Below are 19,262 nucleotides of genomic sequence, written 5' to 3'. Positions count from 1 at the left end.
AGCAGTTGGTATGCTCTATTTATGTCATTAAATGATGTTCTTTTGAATGATGTTTGATAAACCAATTAAAATACTATTATAAACATTAGGCATATTGAATTATAAATACTGAAGTGTTATTTCTACTAATAGAAATTGGGACCCTGAAGAAACATAGGCAACAAATACTGGATGTATATACACACATGCACACATGTGTTCACATACAGAATTTGTTGTAGATAGTGTAGCAGAGTGGAAATACGGTATAAATGTGCATTTATTGGCTTTGGTATCTCAATTAGCTACCTAACTGTACTAAATCTCACATTTTAATTCATGAAGTATGAATGACACCTCTCTGAAAGGATCTCAGAAGAACTGAGGTGAAGTATATTAAGGTCCTAGTATCGGTCATTCAGTAAGCTTCCCTGGGCAAGGCGCTCAGTAAATGCTACCGTCCTCGTGCTCTGCTTCCTGTCCCTAACCTTACACTTCGGACTCTTGTTGACATATTAAGAAGTAATACATGGTTCCTTCTCATAAGGTTGGTCTAAGGATATGAGGTACTCCCAAAAGTGTGATGAGGAAAGAGTTGACAAAAGATGAGATGTTTGAACCAAAGGATCAGGAGAAGAATCCTCTCAGAATGTAGATGGAAGCATTCTAGGCTGAGGGAGTTGCGCAAGCAAAGGTACAGATACAGGAAAATACTAATATTCTGGGAAAGGTGCACAGTGTGTTAACTCGAGTGTAGGGGGTAATAGAAACAACTAGGGTGTATGTATCAATGTGGTGAACTGCACGGGTCACCATGACACTGTTATCTTATTGTTTTATAAAGATGTGGAAACTGAAGAGTGAAAGCTTCAGGTCTTAGTGATGGCCTTTCAGCTGATGATGGAGTAGAGCCGTGCATTTCTACTCCAGAATTTTATGATGTTGAGGACCCCTACTGTCATGGTGCCAGAAGCAAAACCAGGGCCTTATGCATGCTAGGCAAAGCACTACTTTACCACTGAACTGCCCCTCAGCCCTGAGAATCTGCATTCTTAATTATCACACTGTGACATCTGACTTTTGAAAGAAAATTCAGCCACCAGAGCCTGGGAAACTAGAAATAAGAAATGAAAGACTTAGAAGGTTTTTTGTTGTTGTTGTTTGTTTTTTTAAACTCGGTCACTGCTTCATTGATTGGAATGGGCAGTCAGAAGCAACAATTTTTCATTTTCATGGGGCTATACAATTTGACAATTTTAGATGCTACTGCTCAATATTTACTAGTAGCAAGGAAACAATGTACACCAATTTGTCCGGTCCTGTCCTCACGTGTCCTTAAGCTGCATTAGATATTTACTCTGTGGGCAGCTGAGGAACCTTCTGATGGGCTGTATTGTTTTAGCATCTGTCTGGGGAGGAGCTGACAAAAAGAGAAGAGGAGGAAAAGTGCAAACCTACTAAATCTTCAAAACCTTCAAAACTACCAAAAAGGTATGGTGTTATGGTATATAATGTATTTCTTAACTTATCACACATGGTTAGAACGAACATGAAAAAATACCCAGTAGCTGCATTCATTAGGTACTTCATAGAAGATACATCAGGCAAAATAGTTTTTCTTTTTCCCTTGTGTGCACATGACTATGTGTGTCCATGTTCCCATGTGTATATGTGAGCTTGAGGTTCATGTCAAGAACATTCTCTGTCTTTCCCACACCTTATGAGGCATGGTTTCATCAATGCCAGAGCTGCTGATGTGCTTAGTCTTGCTAGTCAGCCTGCTCTGGAGACTGGAGTGACAGCTGAGCTGCCACTAGCACCCAGCATTTCCAAACTCAGGCTCTCGTGCTCACAAGACAAGCACTTAACCACTGAGCCATCTCCTTAGCTCTTTCAACTTTTCAATTGAAAAATTAGTGATTACATTTTGGAATTTTAAAAAAAAAAATATATATATAATTTTTATTTCACTGCTTATCAGTTTGGGAAACTCTGAGCCAGAGTTTCAAAGTTCTGGCTCATTGAGTGTTGGGTATTGCCCTGGAGACCTGTGTATAACAGTGGTCAGTCAGCGCTAGACATAATCAGACAACCTCTTTTTCTGGCTGAATTTTCACAAGTTGTTTTGGAGTTTGTTGCTTTTAATATAATACAATAAATTGAAAATTTTAATTTGTAAAATTGCCTGAGTAAGTTGAATTCCTTGATATTTTCTAGTTGTCTTACTTCCTGCAGATGCCCCATTAAGTGGACTTTGGTTTAGGCCTTTTGCTTTTCAAAGCTAGATAATTGAGAAATGCGGCTGCAGTTTTATTTCCTTGGCAGGGCTTGGGTCTTACAAATTAATTACAGCAACTAACATTGTTTGTTGTGTTTAGCGTACTTTATTTATGTGAACACACGTAACCCTTTGACGGCCTTTGCGTCATGCCCGTTTTACCTGTAAGAAAAAGGAGTGGCAAAGACACATGTAGTGTGTGGTCAAGCCCCTGAGTGTGGGAACCGTGGTTTAACCCAGGCAGAAAGGCCTAGGACCCTTAGGCCTGCTCCTGTAGCTCAGCATGTTCTCTGCTACCTCTCCAATGTGGAAACTTGATCTTACCCTCACCCTGTGGGGGAAATGTGCTAGGTATTAAAAAAGTTACTGGGCCCAGACTCCTTTCAGTATCCAGATATTTAATTTTTTGAATCTGTATGTGAGACTTAGGCTTATTGTGATTTTTAAGTTGTTCTGTCTTGCCAGGAGCCTTTTAAATCCACATATAACTTTTCTTATCTTTGTGCTTTTAGCATTGATTGATTGATTTAACATTTTAGCATTTCAATAAAGTTACTTTTTCTACTATTGATCACTAAATAAAAATGTCTACTGGAGTAAGCCTCAGAAATCATCGTTCAGTCATCTCTTACACTTCAACACAGTTAGCCCATATCCTGTGTCTTATTCACACACAGATCATAGGTATCTTGCTTTAAAACTCAGATTTAAAAATTGCAACAGATTTCCCACCAAAATTGCCTATACACTTTACTTAAGTGGGACACTTATTTTCCACAAACCTGTTAATATTAATCACTTCTTTGTTTTTCTAGAGTTTCACCAGTATTCAATATCTAATAATGCCTCTGTTTCCAAAATCTAGATTTTGTATTTGTTCATTAAGTGTTTCTGTAGCTCTCTGGTCTCCCATCTTCAGCAGCCCTTCAAGAAACATGAGCCTGCTCCTGTCTGTGCAGGTTAAATTCAGAGACATTGTTGACTCTGCTCTCAATTCAGTATTTCCAGTCGGCCTCCTTCTGCATCATTGTTTTTGTTTTTGTCTTATGTGTGTGGCTACTTTACTTCTATGTATGCGCATGCCTGATAGCTTTGGAGGCTAAAAGAGTGTGTCGGATCCCCTGGGACTGGAGTTGCAGATGGTAGTGAGCCACCATTTTGGCACTGGGAATCAAACCTTGCCAGTGTTCTTAACCTTCAAGCCATTTCTCTACCCCCTAAACCTTTAGAGTTGTTTTTCTTTTGAGGAGGGAGTCATTTTGTTTTCCTTGTTTTGATACAGGATTTGAAATGTCCAAAAGTGGCTCCAAATTTGATATGTAGCTGAGGTTGACGTTAAACCACTGATCCTCCTGCTTCTACCCAAGCATGTCCCATCTCACCCTCTTTCCTTTTTATTAAATTAGTTTAAAAATCTTCCTTATTTGGTTTTTAAAATTCCTACATGTTTTGGGCCCTAGGGCTCAAGCCTAATAAAACAAAGTCCCCTCACAGACTCTTTGTCAGATGGAAATTCAACATGCTACTCTTTCCAGGTTGTCATACTAGAAATATTTCTGATTAATTTCTTTCTATTAATGTTGTTCCAGTACCTGAAGGTAGAGCTCAGTGGTTAGGAGCACTTACTGCTCTTGCAAAGGACCTAGGTTAAGCTCCTAGCACCCACATGGAGGCTCACAGCCATCCATAACTCCAGCTACAGGGGAGCTGCCCTCCTCTTTGGACTGTCATGGGCAGCAGGCATAGGCATGGTATGCAGATCTACATTCAGGCAAAACACTAATACAAAAGTAAAATTTTATTTTAAAAAATTAAGAATTGTTGTGTTTTCTCTCTTCAAGCTCGATTTTTAGTGGTCAAGTCGTTCTTAGTTTTCCTTTCTGGTTTGCACAGGCTTTTATATCTCATCTTGCTTAAATTCCCCTCTCCATCTTTTTGCATTTTGAAATAGTATCATAGGGCTTTCTGTTTGCATTACTTTATTTAATAGACTTGCTAAGTAATTCCTTAATAAAAGTGTTTATTGACCTCCTACTGTAATGGGTCTATTAAGATACTGACAAGTGTTGGTGTGCATGTGTATGGATGTGTTGCCTTTCAGACAGAGACTCAGTATGTATCCTTGCTTAGCCTAGAGCTCACTATGATTAAAGGCATACGTCACAACGCACAACCTGACAAGCTTTTATGAGAAATGCCTTACTTGAACTTTCTGTCAGGTCTCATGTTGGGGAAATAGTGGTTTCACTGAACTTTTAGTCTTTCAGCTAAAGAGCTTTGTCTGATCATCCTCCTCCTTCAGTTGCTAAAAGAAAAAATAGCATAGCTATTTTGTCCCATAGTTCCTGCTTTCTGTCAGATCTAAAAGATTCTCTTGGTACAATATTTTTTTATATAGGAAAAAGTTTGGGTTTATATATTGTTGCTAATTTTTCAAATTAGTGGTTAATACTTTTCCCAGGCTCCTTGAGGCTATATAATTAACTTTTTTTTTTTTTCTTTTTCAGCTCACTTGATCCATTCCAGCTGATCCCTTGTAATTTTTTCAGTGAAGAAAAGCAGGTACTTGTAGTCATTGAGCAAGCATAAATAATGCCCTCATCAGACAGGAAGTACTTAGTCTTCATCTGTGCATGTGAGGCCTGTGTGTAAATGACTGGACATGCAGGGCACAGCGAGGATGAGGTGAATGAGTCTGGCAGGAAATGAGAAAAGAGAGAGTAGTTGCTTCCTGTGGGGTTTTGAAGCTAAGTCTGGTCTGCACTGACCTTTGATGAATGTGAGAACTTGGTGGGGTGGGTAAGGACAAAGGATGGATATTCTATGGGGAGAGCAAAAACCTCTCTTTTTAATGCTTCTCACTTTATATTTCAGGAGCCATTTCAGGTGAAGGTAGCGTCAGAAGTACTTTTAATAATGGATTTGGTAAGGATAACCTAATATGCTTGGTTATGATTTCTGTTCTTGGGTTCTAGTTATTCTCTCTCCTTTTTTTTTTTGTTGGTGTGTGTGTGTGTGTGTGTGTGTGTGTGTGTGTGTGTGTAAGCCTAGGAGAAAGTGGAAGATACATATTTCAGTTTTAACTATTCTCTTTACAGGGAATCTCTTTTCTTTTGAGGAAAAGCCAGACAATGGCATGTTTCCATATTTTAGAAAGAAATAAATTTATGTGAATTTTGTAGGTTGTCTACCATCATTAACCTTTTACCAGTTTTCATGTCTGCTGCCTGGTAGATAGATGACTGACACTCCAGTACATCTGAACTGCAGAGGCTCCTTGTTTGTACTTACTACCTACGACACCTAACAGTTGTGTATGTGCCTGCTGGTTTTCTACAGAAGATTCTGGAGTGACTTACTTTGTGTCCCTAGAATGCAACTGGTATCTTCCTTTTTAACAAGCTCCGTCTTCTAGTGTGTGCTTCAAGCTTCCTAGGCAGCAGGAGGGGGACTGAGCCCCGCAGACAGCTGTCCCCGTGCCTATCTATTGAGAGCAGTGCCATTGCTGCAGACAGCTGTCCCCGTGCCTGTCTATTGACAGCAGTGCCATTGCTGCAGACAGCTGTCCCCATGCCTGTCTGTCTATTGACAGCAGTGCCATTGCTGCAGACAGCTGTCCCCATGCCTGTCTGTCTATTGAGAGCAGTGCCATTGCTGCAGACAGCTGTCCCCGAGCCTGTCTATTGAGAGCAGTGCCATTGCTGCAGACAGCTGTCCCCGTGCCTGTCTGTCTATTGAGAGCAGTGCCATTGCTGCAGACAGCTGTCCCCGTGCCTGTCTATTGAGAGCAGTGCCATTGCTGCAGATAGCTGTCCCCATGCCTGTCTATTGACAGCAGTGCCACTGCTGCAGACAGCTGTCCCTGTGCCTGTCTGTCTATTGAGAGCAGTGCCATTGCTGCAGACAGCTGTCCCCGTGCCTGTCTATTGAGAGCAGTGCCATTGCTGCAGACAGCTGTCCCCATGCCTGTCTATTGACAGCAGTGCCATTGCTGCAGACAGCTGTCCCTGTGCCTGTCTGTCTATTGAGAGCAGTGCCATTGCTGCAGACAGCTGTCCCCATGCCTGTCTATTGACAGCAGTGCCATTGCTGCAGACAGCTCTGTTCTGTGCTCACGACGTGAATTGGGACTTTTGGTTGTCAGTGCTTGTGGATTTGGTCTTGAGTCTGTCCTCATGTTTCCTATAGCATGCGCACGTGTCAGTGGCAGAGGTGATTGGGCTGTTAGGAGGAAGATACGCAGAGGCTGATAAGATCCTCGAAGTAAGTGTTTCTAAAACATCTCAGTTACCAAGTCTTGCTACTATAGCAAATATTTGATAGAATTTAGAAAATATAATTACAACCCTGATGTGTGTCTCTGTGTGTGAGAAGGCATCCCACATCCCAAGCGTCAGTTTCCTATCAAGAGGGAGAACATTGTGCTTGCCTTGGCTAGACACTACACTCACCAGGGAGAAGCCGTAACTAAGGAAGGAAATGTACTGTAGTGCTTGTGGCTAAAAAATGCTATACATCGTTCTGCTGAAATTATTTTCATATGTAATAGGAATTGTTGAAAATGCTGTTGAGTAGGCATTGTGGTGCAACCCAGAAAACTAACCATTAGCCTGCCTTTTAGATTAGAAAGGTGCTTGCTAGCTAAGGCCCTAGCCTGTAGTCACACTTTTGGAGTTTAGTGTATCTGGCAAGTAATAGAATTGCTTTCACTGTGATCATGTAAGAACAATCCTTTACAGGTCTATGCAGCAGAACCATGTAACAGTCTCAGTACAGGACTGCAGTGCGAGATGGATCCTGTGTCACAAACACAGGCCTCAGAAACCTTGGCTCTTAGAGGCTACAGTGTTATTGGGTGGTACCATTCTCATCCTGCGTTTGATCCTAACCCATCTTTACGAGATATTGACACGCAAGCCAAATACCAGGTGTGTTTGTAGCATTACATACCTACATTTTGTAAATTATTACACATTTGTAGGAAATAAAAATGTATTATTTTTAGCTTTATGTTTCTAACATTCTTTACATCTGCAGTTTTGAAATAACTTGTTTTTTAATATTAATTTGTTAATTTTTTATTATAATTTATTTATATTACATTTCAATTGTAATCCCCCTGCTCTTATATAACTTGCTTTTTTTACTGATTATATAGTAAGCATTTCGAAGGCCAGTAGTTGAGTATAGATAGGTTTTGTTTTGTTTTGTTTGCTTGTTTATTTTTAGTATAGCCAAGCTTTTAGAGCATTTTACAAACTGACAGGAAGAGGTAGGACAGGACTTGCTACACCTGTAGTAGTTGGAGGCATTGATACATCTCTTAGGAAAGTTTTGTCTTTATTCAATTTTATGTTTAATCTTGTTTTCTACATAAGTAGCTATTTGTAAGTTATTGCCATGTTAATAAGAATTATAGTCATAATTTGGCATTATATTATATAAACACACTTATTCCATTTGTTTGATGAAGACTATCACTCTGTGTGCCCAGGCTGGCCTGGAACTTGTGGTAGTTTTCTGTTCCCTGTCTCAGCCTCTTGAGTACTAAGGCAGACATGTACCAGCACACCGAACTAATACCTATGGGACTTTCTGCTGTGTTTTTGTTTGTATAATCCCGTGTGCTTGCACACGAGCCAGAGAAGAACATTCAGTGTCCTGTCACTTTGTTTTATTCCCTTGAGATGAGCTTTTCACAGAACCTGTAGCTAGGCTGGTACCCAGCAGTGCTTGTCTCCCTAGCACTAAGGCCACACATTACAGATGTATATAGCTGTTTACCCCAGGCTTATTATGTGGTCCTCCTGCTTGCAAAGCAGCTACTGTCACCTACTGAGCCATCCACGAGCCATGCTGCATCTATTTTTAAGGATCATTTCTGGGGAAAAAGTGAACAGTTTGGGCCTGAAATGAATACTTAAGGCATTTCATTCAGTTGCTGCTGTTTGGATAGGCCCATTTTTGTTTTCTCCAATTAGCTATGAACACCATTTATAGTTGAAATTAATTACACTTTTCTTATCATTGCAGAGTTACTTCTCCAGAGGAGGAGCAAAGTTCATTGGAATGATTGTTAGTCCATATAATCGAAGGAATCTTTCACCGTATTCCCAGATAACCTGCTTGGTTATAAGTGAAGAAGTTAGCCCTGATGGTAGCTACCGTACGTTGTCAGCGATAATAAGTTCTTACTATCCCTATGCTCAAATCAAAGAAGGATTTGATGAGAAAGTTTGTGTATCAACCAAGGACTTGATGGATGCCACCTTGTTAAACCAACCTCTTTCCTTTCATTTTAGAGTTACTATGGCCTTATTTAAAAGGATGAGAATGTTAGAGCAGGCACTGGAGACTCTGGGGTGCACAGGCTGCACACGCTAGGCACTAGACATTGACTGCGTGGGCACTGGAGACATTGCAAACACAGTTCGCAGGAAAATATTTTCATAAATACAATCTTGTTTTCTCTGTTGTGGCATGCAAACAAAGAAAAAAACAAAACAAAACCATAACCCCAGCTTTTCATTGCCTCCCTAGGTTAGACTTCCCAGAGGCTGACTGGCTGCGGGTCTCCCGAGTCCCTTGTGTCTCGAGAAAGAGCGAGTTTGACATAGTTGCCCAAGTTGGTTTTCCTGGGATGTGTGTCTCTTGCAGTGGTTCCAGTCAGCTCTGTCTGCATGGGAATTAATACAGCAGAATGAGAAAGGCAGGCAGGGAACTTGGATGGAAAGGAAGTGGGGAAGTGGTTGGAGACTCAGATTTTTCTCTGGGTGTAGTTCTGTCTGAAATGCACTTGTAGGGTTTCCTCCCGTGGAAAGATGACGTCTCTGCCCCTACATACTGTAATGCACTCATTTTTCTGTGCAGCTTCTAGCATGGAGCCTGGCATAAAGTGGATTCTAAACAAATGTTTGCTTAATAATTACTTTTTATTCTTAAACTCCTTTGGTGCTCTGTACTTCATAAAATCTTTTTAGCACTGTTGACCGTTAATGTATCTTTTATATATCTGCAATACTTTTCTGACTTAATGGTCACTTTGTCTCTTAGTGCAGTTTGTTTATTGTTTTTTATTCCTAATGCCGACTAACCAGCACTGAGCTTTTATTGAATGAATATTATCAGTAGTAGTCGAGAATGCCTTACTGAGTGTAGCACACAACACACAAAATTCTTCAAATTGACTATGATGCATAAACGTTAGGAAAGAAAGTGTCCCAATAAACTTACCTTTTCTAAGTCACATCTCAGTCTTCTGGGTTTTGGTCATGAGCTTCTATTCCAATCATTTCCAGTGTAGTAATTGATACTGGGTACGTGTGACTTCACATTTAAATTCATTATTTAAATTTAATAATTTATAATTTATGTAATTCTGGTTCTGGTCAAAATGAATAAGGACTTTTTTTTGAAGCAGCCAAAATAGTAGGCAGACTAAACAAGACAGTAGTATTTTATTTAGGATGTAACTCAGGCTGTGAGGGAAGATAGGTGCTAAATATGGGAAATGAATCACTTAAGCCCAAATTGCCTTACCTTAGTGACCAGGATGAGAGACGGTGATGGAGATGAGGCAGCTATTCCCAGAGAACAGTCTGCTGCATTATTTCACAGTGAATTCCAGAGTCCAGAGAGTTGTAGATGGTACCCCTCATATAGTCAGCGAAGTACAGACAGCTTGTGTTTGTGAAGAAAGCAGCAGAGGCAGGGCACAGCCACTCGCAGCAAAAAGCTCCGGTTAGACAGCGTACAGGGAGTCTCCTGACCCTGCGGATCTGTCGGACAGAGTTGCCTTGGGAATGGCTTGGCTGTTAGTATTAGAACGTGGCCATGTGCTCTGCGAGTCGCTTGCCTTGCAGTTTTTGGAAAGCATCTGGCACAGGGCTGAGGTTTTCTAGAAGCTTTGAGATGACTGTACTTGTCTACTTCTCACCCCAGCTGTCTTTAGAACGATCAGTTAGAAAATAGACTTAGTGATTAGTTGTCTTTTAATATCCTAGTGGATAAGAATATTCTGAATGTAAGGCAATTTTTACTTAGGTGCATTTTTAAAATAGAATATTTAGGTGTCTTTTTTTTTAAATAGAATTTTTCTTAATCATACCAAGTAATTATGTATAGTTTATGCACACATATGTATAGATAGTGTTCTATCAGCTCTATATAAACCTATAGTATTTACTTTATTCCCACTTTTAACTTTAATTAAGAATAGAAATTACTCAACTGTTTTTAGATCCTGGCTCTGACATTCACTGTATATTTTTCCTGGGGCTTACACTCTGACTTGCCTCTGCGGCTTCTGTTATCTTGTTTCCAGAGGTAAGGATTGTCAGCATGCACTGGGCTGTCAGTAGATAGTTACTGTGGCGGGCAGCTGTGCTTGCCAGGTATTGTCTTCATCAACAGACACTTGCTCAGTGGCCCCTGTGGGATGTGTCATTGTCCTTAAGTTGCCAAAGCAGAGAACTAAAAGGTGGGGAGGAGAAGTGAGAAATGAAAGGAGCTCTAGCCATTGTCAGGCTTGGTCCTCTTTCCACCTCAAAGAAAGAAGTGAAACAAGCAGATAAAACCTGCCTCTTTTTAGCAAACTGACGTTAGGGTGACTTCTGTCTCATTGTAAAAGTGCTATTGCCCTAGTCTCATGGCCCGGTAGTTTTCTCAGCTTGAAAATAGGAATGCTGCCCGATGACACAGCATTGTCATAGGCCTGGTGACATGTTCTAAGAAGGTGCTAAGCCTTGGTTGCCAAGAATAGTGCCAGATTGTTACTAACAGTGCAAAGCTCTCTGGGCTTGCATGATAAGTGAGAAGATTACAAGTGTGTGCCTTTCACACAACTTCAGAAAAGGGACACTTTTTACTTTTCTTCATTTTTAGTAACAGCTTAGCATTAACATGCTTGAAGGGGCAAATACAGTGAGACAGTGAGTATTTGATGAGTGCCCAGTGCTTAAAGAGCTGTTCAGTTGGTCTGTCAAGCTGTGGTCAAAAAACTAAAGAGAATTTTAACTGGTTGGAGAAGTAGTTGGTGAAGGTGCGCGTCTCTGTACCTCTGCAGGGTTACCTTACAAGTTTGAAGTGCAACAGATGTCAGAAGAACCTCAGTGGGAGTTAGTGTTTGAAAAGACAAGATGGATCATCGAAAAATACAGGCTTTCTCATAGGTACGTGCTGCGGTTTGTGATATCCCCACATTTGTAGTTTCATTAAATCGAGTCAGAGAAATTAAATCCTAAATTAAATATAGACTCCTGATGCCTGGCGTCAGTGACAGTTCAGTACACAACTGATTCTATATTTGTCCCATCAGTTTCTTTTCCTCTCTTCCTACAGCAGCGTCCCCATGGACAGAATCTTTCGTCGGGATTCTGACCTCACTTGTTTGCAAAAAGTAAGCTGTCTTCGTTTTTAACTGTTTCATTATTCAGATTTCAAAGCTGGTAATCTTGGTGTGTTTTCCATTATTTTTGTGGATACATTTCAATATGTCCTTTCTTGGTTTACTTTGTAAAATTAGTGTGTTTTATTGGATAAGCATGTACATAGAAATAATACTTTTAGAATACATTTGTCAGTGTTGGCATATTTCTTACCAGTTTATTATTGTGTAAATGAAGAACCTTTTATCTTTATTTAAAATTCATAAGTACCATGTTTCTCTTTTAACTGTAGTGGTTGGCCATTTTTTAAGAAATATAATATAAATCTAATTTAAGTTTAAATGGTTATTTTGCTCAAACTTTGTATTTGTAAAAAAGAAGTTTAGATGTTTTATTCCCCACTTCTGGTTAAGATGAATAAACTGTCAACATTTTTGCATTGCTTTAGTCATTTGGGAATATTCCTAAAAGTAAGCATACTACGTTCTTCCTGCTACATTTCCTGTATACTATTGAAAGACCCATGTGTTCACTTCCAGAGCACTGGCCAAGAACTGTGTACTCAGTTCCCTTCTCGTCCCCCTCACAGTCTCTCCTTCTGTTTGTTTGGTTTTGGTGCTGGGGCTCAAATGTGGGATTACATGTGCTCAGCCCGGGCTGTGCTTCATCCCTAGACCCACAATTCTGTGCTCTTGCTTGTTAGCTGTGGACATGGTGTGGCTCTGTGAATGTGGAGGGCCTAACGGGGAAAATCACAGATGTGTCCAAAGTGGAGCCGTCCCATGCGCGCATCCCTGTGTGGTTGTAGGAGCTCATTTACCTCCAGCAGTGACTCACGCTCCAGGCAGAGACTAGGCAGGACAGCGTTCCTCACTCCGGTGTGGAAAAAACCTGAGTAACAGTTACATAAGCCCTCTTAATACTTAAGTCTTTAAATATAAAACTTTTCTTTTACCAGCTTTTGGAGTGTCTAAGGAAAACATTAAGCAAAGTAGCCAATTGCTTCATCGCTGAGGAATTCTTGACTCAAATAGAAAATTTATTCCTTTCCAATTACAAAAGCAAGGAAGAAAATGGCCTGGCTGAAGAGAACAGCACAAAGGACTTGTTCATGTAATTATTTAAAGTACGACATTGTAACCTTGACTACTGTAAACAATAGAGATTTTATAGCAGTGTAACCTAAGTGTGTTTTCCTTTCATCTGTAAGAGTCTAAACTTCTCCCACATAGATAATGTGAAAAGGAAGAGAGTTAGGCTTGTTCTCATAGTGACAATCAAGAGTGCTGAGTCCTGTCTGCTCAGCAGTGCAGTGTCTGCCTTGGTGTGTGCAGCTCGCTGAGTAGAGTAGGTCTAAGCTGTACTTCTCAAGTTGTCTTTAGTTCTCACTTTGGCGTCTTATCTCATTAGACTGACTGACTTTCTTTCTTTCTTCCCCATAGGTTCTAGTGGGGAGGGAGGTGGGGAGGGTGTGATTTGGATGCCACAACCTTGGTGTGGAACGAGCTAATGCGATGGAGAACTTCTGATAATAACTTTAACAACATGCTGTAGAGTGCTGACACAGGCAGAAAGAGAGAGTCCGCTCAGGCAGAACACCAAGAGAAGAGTTGCACTGTGTACCACTGCACTATGTGATTGTCAGACTTCTCACCAATGTAAACATTTTAGATGAATTTCACGAGGGAAATAATTAGCTCCAACTCTGTCTAGTTGCAGTTGTGTGATAAAATGTCACTTAGCAGCATTGGTGATGTAACCCTCTACCTAGCTTTTTCCACTACTGTCAGGAGAAAGAGACAAATGACAATCAAGCTTAAATCAGATGCTCCAAGAAGGGTGAGGGGCCTGAAGCTTATTTGGGCTTTGTGATTGGAAGAAAGAATTTGCTTTCTCTGCCTCATTTGCTTTATGCCCACAGGGTCCCGCTAGCTCTGATTCCTCTGTTGATTTCTTAGGCTGCACCTTTGAACTTCATTTTAAGACTATGCACTTCCCAAATTAATGTGTAGTTGTTAAGGAAAACTAGCAGTTTTTCATTTCCCTGTGTGCATTCCTATGAAGGATGAGGTATGCTTTGTAAAATCCCCTTCAACTCTGGAAGTAGAAGAACTCCAGAGCAAAAAACCAGGGGCCCTGAGCTGTGCCAGCTGTGGTACACGCCCTCGATACAGCCACATTTCTCTGCTCTGCAAGTTCCTGGATTGCAATTCGGAAAGCTACATCGTATCACTTGGAGTCTTTCCAAGCACAGAAGGCTAGGAAAGTCACTAGCAGTTCGTTTCTTTGTGATGTCCTTCCTCCTCACCTGTCTCTTCCTAGGCTGTGGGAACAGACCTAGAAGTGGATGGTGATTAGCTTTCTTGCTGTTTCCCTAGAAGGTAATTTTTCTTATGAAATACTTTTTAAATACAGAGAGTATATACAAAGTACAGATATCTCAAACCTACTATTCAGAAACTATTTCATACAGGAATTAAATTCTTAGCTAGTTTTTAAAAGCATACATTGAGAACATTGAGATTTATCATTTGTCTCCTTTTCTTTCCTATTTGTTCTCCGTGCTGCCCTCTTTTCTCTTGTCCTAGTGTCTGCTTGCTTTGGCAGCTACAGATGGCCTCTCTGCTGGCTTTGCCAACCCTGTCCTCTTGAGAATAGTTAGAACCAAGGCCTTAAAGAAGCACAGATGAGTCTGAAACCGAGGGGCCATGTAACACCGAAGTTCATGAAAGACCTAAAGAAAAGCCCATCCCAACAATGTTTGCAGAAGTGGAGGACTCTGGAGACACCCAAGTCTCTTCTTCCAAAGTTCTGTTTTTATTGGTGCACACAACTGTAAACTAATGAGCTTAAATGTGTTCTTGTTTAATTTTGCTAAGGAAAGTGATAGTACATTTCCTATATTAGACTTAGTGTTCTTTAGAAATAATAGTCAAGAAACAAAATCAGTCAACTAAGACCGTGGCCATCACTTAACTGTGAGCCATTCTTCTCCAGTCCTTTTAAGTGGCCTGGAGCTCCCATTCCTAGAGTTGGTTTGACCAGGCGCTCAAAGCACATGAGGTTTTTAAGCCCTAAGCACTTTTGCCCTCTTAGACTCCTTCCATACAGATTCAAATATACATCTTAACAATATGCACATTTTGGATTAAAATATCCCTTTAATCTAAAATTTCAATAGTTTTTTCTAATAATATTAAACAAAACATTTGTTACATGCCCTTTGAAGTACTGAGAGCCTGAGGCACTGCCTGATGGGTGGTTTGCCTGCCTGTGTTCTGAGAGTGTTGTTGGAAAACTGCAGTCAGTAACTCTCCGTCCCCTTACCACTGCTAAGTTCCTCACTGCCACTCCACCCAGTAGCACTGGCTTTCCCGCTGTCAGCAGGCCTGCACTTCTGGTGTTCTTCCCGGTCCTAACCGGAACTCTGTACTGCTGAGCACCATCCTTCCAAGGACAATGGCTGTGGAGATAGAGGTCAATAGACAGGCATTTTTACTCTGCTTCCTACTTTCACAGCTTGTGCCATAATGCCTCTCATGGTGAGGTGCCTTTCTTCCCCTTTCTCTCAAATCCTTTTACTTGTCTATCCTCACAACTCGTAGGTATAAGATCTTTATATTATTTACTGAGAGTGATTAAACAGACCCGTTCAGATTTCCCTGCATGAAGGAAAGCACCTTCACAGAAGCACAAACAAGAGCACACACATTTTGATGATCATGTCAATATTAACAAATTTAGCAAGGAAATTTGATCTGCATCTTCAGTTTCCATTTGCTAAGAGAGCTCTTACAACATTATATTTCGTAATATACCGAGAAGAACCAGTTAGGAGTGTAGTGTTAATATGCTTAGGTTATTGTTTCCTGACCTTTTCTGACAAGGTTTTATGTGTGCCTCTGTTCCCGGTACTGTTGCTTTCTGATGTCTCTTCTACCCTATTCCTTTATCACCCCCACTAAATCCAGAGAAAATAAATATAGCCAAGAGGAACATACAAGGCTCTAAACGAAACTAAACTTTAGTGCTGAAATCAGTTCTCAGCACCTAGGTGTCTCTGTCACTTACTCGTGTGTATTTCAGGGGAAATGCTTGTTTACTGTCTCTGAGTTTTCCTAGGAGCTTTTCAACAATTTGTTAAATATGTTCTCACAGTTCGTATTCCTGATTCATATCATAAATGATATCGAGACCTGTATGGCAGTCCCAGAACTCAGAAGCAAAGGCAGATGGGTCTCTAGAGTTCAAGGCCAGCCTGATCTACGTAATGAGTTCTAGGAACAGGACTACATAGTAAGACCCTATCTTTAAAATAAAACAAAACAAATTATCTGCTTTAGCATATGAGTTCTAAAATTGTAATTAGACTTTAGCATGATCTGTGTGATGAGTCATTTACATTGCCTTTAAATGTATAGATTGGAATTGTACAGTTATGTTATATATAAGATATGGCATGACAGTTTATGAACTTGCTGCTGTTTTCTTACTGTATTGGTAGTTTTTGTAAAATTTTTTTTACTACTTTGCATTTTGAAGTGTTCTATAACAACATAATGATTTAAAACTATTTTGTACATGTAAATGTTATGCTATGTTTGTTTGTATCTACATTAAAGAATGTTATAAATATCAATATATATCATTGTATCTAATATTTAACTATAAAAGCCTTTCCCCAAAATAAAAATTCATCTTTCCATACTTGTGACATATTAAAAATACCCAATTTTAAGCTTTGTCAGTATCTTACAATGAAAGCTAAGGAGAAACATGCTAAGTTTATGTGAGCAAAAATTTGAAAATAAAACAGGCTTTCTACTTACATTTTCTGCGACTTAAAATCTAGTGGGATGGTTGTATGTTGCTCTCATAAAATTTCTTCAAAATACTAAAAAATTTAAAAGGGATAAACTTGTTACTTAGCAAGCACTAGAAACCTCTTCTGCAAGTACTGATAGGTTAAAAAACACAACAAAACCAACCAACCAACAAAACCCACCTGTAGTGGAAACAGGATAGTCTGATTCTCCACGGTACACTACCAGTCATTGGGACAGACTCGAGCATGGAATGCCATGCTGGTTTTTGATATCTTTAAATTATTAGCAATATAAGTATTGAATTACAAAAAGAGGGCATAGAACACCATGACCAAGGCACATTACAAAAAAGAGCATTTAATCTGGTCTTCACACTTGGGTGTAGAGGGTCCTTGACCCTCAGGTTAGGGACCTGGCCGCTGGCAGTTAGCCATGGCAGTGGAGCAGTGCCTGAGAGCTTGTGGACTTTATCCCCAAGTAGAAGGTGGAGAAGGAGCTAACTGGGAATGGTATGTATGGGCTTTGGAAACTCACAGCTCAGCGCCACCTCTGACAAGGTCATACCCTCTGCTCATTCCCAGGGAGCTCCACCAACGGAGACTGGGTATCCAACTATACCAATGCTTGTGGGGCCACATGAATCTAGCCAGGGTTTGGTGTGCATCTCTTACTGCTCACGGCCAGGGACACAAAGACCAGTAAGTCTTACCTTATTTCTACAAGAACCTGATTAGTGGGAAAAAACAAAACAAGCTGCAGTTGGTTATAAAATGCCTATAGAAAGGTGGCAGGTAGTCAGTGGTGTTGAATTCTCTGGACCTAGAGCTGTGAGATCAGTGCTTTTAGAAGAAATAATCTGATAGGATTTGATTGTGTGGTGTTTAGGGGAAGATGTTGGCAGTGTCAGCGTAACTGGAGGAACAAAGTATTTTGATCAGGGAGTAGGGTCTATGAAGATAGTAATTATGAGAGCAACATACAGCCATCCCACTAAATTTAAGTCGCAGAAAATATAAGTAGAAAAAACAATCTCACCTTAAAAATCAGTGTAAATATCGATTTAACTGATTATGAACTTGCCACTTTTATTCCTAGCATGTAAGAAATTACACATTTTATAGAAAGCAAGATACCTTTAATAATATATCCTCATTAAAAGCATCTGCTTAGGAATGTGGCTCAGTGTAAGCTTGCCAGGTATGTGAGATCTTGTAAGATCTGTCTGTCTTCATGTGTGTGCACAACATTCCATGCTGGAGTCTGTCCTAATGGATTTAGTAGTGTACTGTGGAGAATCCAACTGATCCTGTTTCCACTACAGGTGGGTTTTGTTGGTTGGTTGGTTTTGTTGTTTTTTTTTTAACCTATCAGTACTTGCAGAAGAGGTTTCTAGTGCTTGCTAAGTAACAAGTTTATCCCTTTTAAATTTTTTAGTATCTTGAAGAAATTTTTATTTTTCATAGTAATCTAAATTCAAACACCCAAGTAAAAATAATGATTTATTTACAAGATACAATGAAATCGTGAGAGATTTAATTCTACAAAGCATTTATCTCACTGGAGGCTCATTTCTCCATACAGTTGTTGGAGATTCTTACTAATTAAGCATTTGCTTTAACTTTCTCATTGCAGCCATGGCAATAGAATTGTCTGCCAGTCCTCTTTTGTGCTTGAATGGTTGTCTGCATCACTGAACCTCGTTTCTCGTCTGACAGAATGCTAGTTTAAACACACGCTTACACCGCACACATACACATTCGTTCAGAATCTTGCATTTTCAGGAAGATGTACTAAAATATAGATGCTTGTTTTTGTCTTCCATATTTTTCCTATTATCCTACTAGGCATACTAGGGCATGAAGGATTTAGTGAGTGTGGGGGTAGGGGGTATAGCGAGGGCAGTGCGGCTGGTGGGTTAACCAAAGTTAGGATGTATATTAAAGCCTTGTGGAAACTCACCTGTGAGTAAGCTAATTTCAAAAAAAACACTATTTAAAAAAGGAAGTTCAACAGGATTACCCTGCATGATGACAGTGCCACTCTGAGAAGACATGGGTTATTAAACTAAAGTTGTAGACAAGGCTTGGGATAGCTGCCTATGAGGTAACTGATCAGGGAAGCCCCAGAAGTCTCCAGCACAGGCCATGGCTGCCATGTCTACATGGTAAGACCCTGTTGTTAAATACACGCTTTGCATAGGACTTAGAGAAGCCAGTTAAAATGAGTGGAAAACTTTAACCCTGCTGACTAGATTTCATGGTGCTGGAAGATGCACTGTAGTCCAGTTATTCTCATGCAGAGCTGGACCCTGCATGAATCGGTATTGACTTGTCAGTTGTGTGGTTTGAATGAGAATGGTCCCCATAGGTTTATATATTTGAATACTTGGTCCCAAGTGGGAGCAACTGTAGGAAGTTTGTCCTTGCCTTAGAGGAAGTGTGTCAAAGGTAGATAGGCAGGGAGGTGCTTTAAAGTTTGAAAAGCCTGTGCCATTCCCAGTGAGTTAGCTCTCCCTGTCTCCTGCTTGGGGATCAGAATATAAGCTCTCTGCTACTGCCCCAATGCCGTGCCTACCATCCTGCTGCCATGCTCCCAACTATGATGGTCATGGACTCACCCTCTGAAACGCTAAGCCTCAATAAACTCTTCTTCTGTAAGTTGCCTTGGTGTCTCTTCAAAACAATAGAAGAGTAACTAAGATGCCAGGCAAGATCTGCTCACTTGTGCAGTAGTGGCATGACTTCCGGGGGTAACTAACTGCTTACCAATTGGATATGAGGCCTGCTCCACAGG

The 19,262-nt window shown here is 40.3% G+C and overlaps 1 protein-coding gene across 1 annotated transcript in view; it reads left to right on the top strand.

The window, feature by feature from the left end:
• The window catches only part of Mysm1 (Myb like, SWIRM and MPN domains 1), a gene marked incomplete at its 5' end in the record, with an annotated part of 31,270 nt that extends 18,486 nt beyond the window's left edge, over positions 1–12,784 (top strand). The window contains 9 exons of the mRNA XM_051156811.1: positions 1,382–1,470; positions 4,765–4,819; positions 5,132–5,182; positions 6,446–6,520; positions 6,997–7,185; positions 8,291–8,423; positions 11,322–11,427; positions 11,597–11,654; positions 12,602–12,784. Coding sequence (XP_051012768.1) covers positions 1,382–1,470; positions 4,765–4,819; positions 5,132–5,182; positions 6,446–6,520; positions 6,997–7,185; positions 8,291–8,423; positions 11,322–11,427; positions 11,597–11,654; positions 12,602–12,760 — 915 coding nt within the window. The remainder of the gene's footprint in view (positions 1–1,381; positions 1,471–4,764; positions 4,820–5,131; positions 5,183–6,445; positions 6,521–6,996; positions 7,186–8,290; positions 8,424–11,321; positions 11,428–11,596; positions 11,655–12,601) is intronic.
• Positions 12,785–19,262: the final 6,478 nt, after the last annotated feature.

This window comes from Acomys russatus, chromosome 2 (assembly GCF_903995435.1).
Source record: "Acomys russatus chromosome 2, mAcoRus1.1, whole genome shotgun sequence".
Taxonomy (NCBI): Eukaryota; Metazoa; Chordata; class Mammalia; order Rodentia; family Muridae; genus Acomys; species Acomys russatus.
The sequence above is the reverse complement of the archived record's forward strand: the minus strand, read 5'-3'. Positions and strand labels throughout refer to the sequence as shown.